This window comes from Rutidosis leptorrhynchoides, chromosome 10, assembly GCF_046630445.1.
Source record: "Rutidosis leptorrhynchoides isolate AG116_Rl617_1_P2 chromosome 10, CSIRO_AGI_Rlap_v1, whole genome shotgun sequence".
NCBI classification, from domain to species: domain Eukaryota; kingdom Viridiplantae; phylum Streptophyta; class Magnoliopsida; order Asterales; family Asteraceae; genus Rutidosis; species Rutidosis leptorrhynchoides.
Genome location: NC_092342.1, coordinates 237,993,526 through 237,997,700, shown reverse-complemented (window position 1 = coordinate 237,997,700; position 4,175 = coordinate 237,993,526). Strand labels below are relative to the sequence as shown.

Sequence of the window (4,175 nt, the reverse complement as noted above, 5' to 3'; positions counted from 1 at the left end):
ATATATATATATATATATATATATATATATATATATATATATATATACTTCTAATACTTTTAATATTTTCTTAGTCTGTAGTTAGCAGTCCGATGTTAGTGGTCCACAATTAGTTACTTAAATAAAATAAATAAAGACCCCATCGTATTCATATTGATCAGAATTAATCTCGACCCATGGTACCATGTTGTCAAGTGACGTGTTGCGTACATAAAGTACCGTGTTGTCAAATGACGTGTTGCGTACAATCATGAGGTCTTATGATTAATCTTCTCGTGTTGTTTACGGGTGGTCCTGAAATATATAAAATCAAATCATAAGTAAATATATATGAAATATCATATTAATTAGAAAATATATGATTAATTTAATTTTTCTCCAAATATTTTCGTAGCTAAACTAGCTTCGGATACCCGATCTTGTTTTAGTCGTAGTTTCTTCATTACAACTCCGTTTTTATTGGTTCAACTTGCCACTTCCTTGGATCGAGTCAAATTTTAAGAATATGAACTGATAATACCATAGTTTTTATTCGAAATCACAGGTTATAGGTCAAACTTTGGTGAAACTTATGAAAGTGATCATTTTCCATCATAAAAACAACATTTAATGATCATTTTTCTAAATTTACTTACACTTTGAGTTAAACCATGAAATTTTTATGTGTTAACATATTCATAAGAAATATCATTTTTCCAGAACATGAACTTCCAATTCAAAGTTCAAGATAGTTTTTATTTATCCAACCCAAAACAGCCCCCGGTTGCACTCCGACGACGTAGATTCAGTTTTTAAGGTGTTCTTTGTAAAACCAAGTTATATCTTGTTAAGTTAGCATATCATTATGATATATTACAGGTCTTGAAGTGTTTTAAAAGTCAAGTTATAAGGATCTATTTAGTTTGCGAACAAGTTTGAAATCATTCAAACTATGTTCTTGTTGTTAAAATTTTATACCACAAAATAAGATAGCTATATGAATATGAATTGAATAAGATTATGAATAAGGTTACTACCTCAAGTTACTTGGACAAAGTTACTGTAAGAGATGAGAAAAATTCTAGAATCAAAAGAGTGGTGGAGTTGGATTGAAAGGTTGGAAGTAAACTTGTTTACTTGGAAGGATTTTTGAAGTGTTCTTGAATGGATTTTCTTATGATGATTAAGGGTTGTTTTTGAAGCTAGATCTTCATGGTTATTTGCTGAGATTGTGAAGAACACTTAAGGTTCCTAAGAGAGTGTTTTTGGTTAGAGAAAATGTGTAGTAAAAATGAAAATGGAATGGAGTATAAATGGTGGTGAAAAGATGTATAAATTTGTAATATTGTGCAAAAGTCTTGTAATATGCCAAATTGATTAATCATGCATGCTAAGATCCAAAATTGGCTGACTCATGGCTACTAATAAAGTGATTGTGATGTGTATATACTAATAGTAAATACGTATAGGAGGTGTGTATGATACGGGTACATATACCCTAGATATACGTATAAAAATCTTGAGAAAATGGAACGAAAATTCAAATATAGCTATCTTTTGTAAATATACTTATATTGTTTTATGTATATAAATCCTTTAAAAGTGATAAAATACATATCTATACGATACATGTATAAGCATTATAAGTTTTAAGTATTTAAGTCGAAGAACGTCACACATAGTTATTTTTTGAAAACTTAAGTTAGTAGTTTAAAAATATACTTATAACTTATTGTTATTAGTACACAATAAGATGTTAAACCATTCTTAGATCATGTTAAATATATATAAATACATATATATACACAAACGTATAATTATCGTTTGTTATATAGTTCGTGATATCGTCGGTCAAATTGGACGGTCAAACGTTGTGTAAAACTCTTTTTAAAAACATAAATCTCAACAATTTAGATTACTTATCATGTTGGTAAGGTTTAATTTATGTAAATATTAATCTCATAGGTATTAAATGATCGGAAAAATCCGGGTCGTTACAGGGTACAAATGATAGGACAAGGCAAATTATTGATTCCTCCACGGGAGGTGTATTCATGTACAAGTCACCAAATACGACCGAGACATTACTAGAAGATATTTGGATTTATACCTATGATTGGAATCCCTCACCTAGGGATATGCCAAGAAAGAATATAGCTCAAGTGGAGGGTGACAACGGTCAAATTACACTTGCAAATTTGAACAACCTATTTCAATCTTATGATAAGGAGGTAAAGAAAATCAACAATCCCTTGTTGCTATGCAAGTCGGATGTGGGAGGTGTGATGGACCTCACCTTACAAAGAATTATCCCCAAATCAACTAATGTAACCAACTTGATTTATATGATATCCTAATGAATTCGGATGCACATGTTAACTATGTGGGTAACCAAAACTATCAAAGGGGTGGTTCATCAAGCCAAACCAACAATTCTTACCAAGGAAACCAAGGTTACTTCAACCAAAACCAAAGACAAGTTTCTTTCAACACCAAAAATAACGCACCACCCGGATTTAATAACCAAACTGAGCCAAGGCTATAACCAAAGCTACAACCAAAACCGGAGCAACAACTACCAAACACAAAACCAACAACCTTACAACAACCAACCCTATAACAATCAAAGCAATCAAGGCTATCAATAAAACCAAAGTTATAACCAAAACCAAAATAACCAAGGTTACTATAAAAACCAACACCAAAACACTCAACCGCCTCAATCTTCAAGGAACTTAGAGGAGATTCTGCAAAATTACATCAAGAAGGTGGAGACAACTGAGGCATTTTTGTTGAAGGAGAATGAGTTCTTAAAGCAACATCTCAGGCGTCAACAAGCATCTTTCCAAAACCTTGAGAGCACCGTTGGAAGATTATCAAACCAAGTTGCTAAGAGACCTCAAGGAACTTTACCATCCAAAACAAAAGTCAACCCTAACAACAATTACAACAATAAACGAAAAAATCAACACCAAAACCAAAACAACAAAAACACAAGAATCATCCTATTGAGAGCATCAACACTAACCACAACCCTAACCACCCAAACCGAAACAAAAATGTCCATGCCATAACCACTCGAAGTGGTGTAACCTTGAATGAGGGAAATGAAAGTCCCGAACCACAAACCTTTATCACCCAAGAACCACTAACAAGCTTTATCGAGGAGGAGATTGGGGTTAGTAAGGACAAGGGTAAAGAAAAGGTCAATTCAACCGGGGTTAAGTGTAATGATGAAAAGGGTGAGATATAGGGTAATGAGCCACTGAAGGCTACGAAAGCGGTTCCATACCCAAAAGCTTTAAAGAAACGACAAGTTGTTGGCTTAATACAAGAAGTTCCAAGATATGCTAAAAAATGTGACGGTCAATTTGCCAATCACCGATGTCTTAAAAGAAATGCCGAATTATGGTCACTTCATCAAAGATTTAATCTCTCAAAGGGGTAAATATCATGATGAGACATCCTTCTTCATTGAGGAAGAGTGTAATAAGATTCTTGCATCAAGGCCAATGATTTCTAAAAAGTTAAAAGACCCAAAAAAATTTGTTTTCCTTTGCAAGTTTGGTGATTTGGAAGTTTTCAATGCACTAGCCAATTTGGGAGCAAGCATTAACCTTATGCCCCACTCAGTTTACGAAAGACTTGGCCTCGGTCCTCTTAAACTGACTCGAATTAGAATTAGATTGGCCAACCATTCGTTTGATACCGCCATTGGTAACACCGAAGACATCTTGGTTAGCATTGACACATTGGTTTTCTTGATTGATTTTGTGATTAGGGAAATGAAGGAAGACCTTCAAGTCCCCCTCATCTTAGGGAGAACATTTCTAACAACCGCTGATATAATCATTTTAGTCCAACGCAACCAACTCAACATTGGAGTTGGTAATGAGCATGTGACCATCAACATTCTGGAATCTATGAAGCAACCGAGTAACACCGATGACGATTAGAGCTATGCCATTGACCATTATGTGGATGAAGAGCTTGATATGATTGAAACGAACAGTTTTATTCGAGCGGTGTCGTTAGGCCACAGGTGTCAGAATCAGCTGATCAGAGTAGTGAACAATGGTTTATTATTTATATTTTGCGGGGCCTAAATTTACTTTTGACTTTCTAATGGTAGAAGGTGTAAGTTAACCTAAGGTAGTACTTTTGAATGGTTTAACGAATTGAAGATCAAGTGGATA

At 33.8% G+C, this 4,175-nt stretch overlaps 1 protein-coding gene across 1 annotated transcript; it reads left to right on the top strand.

Moving 5' to 3' along the window:
* Positions 1–3,326: 3,326 nt before the first annotated feature.
* LOC139870890 (uncharacterized) lies at positions 3,327–3,935 on the top strand. The gene has a single exon (XM_071858656.1). It carries the CDS (start codon positions 3,327–3,329, stop codon positions 3,933–3,935), a length of 609 nt encoding a protein of 202 aa, XP_071714757.1.
* The last annotated feature ends 240 nt before the right edge of the window (positions 3,936–4,175 follow it).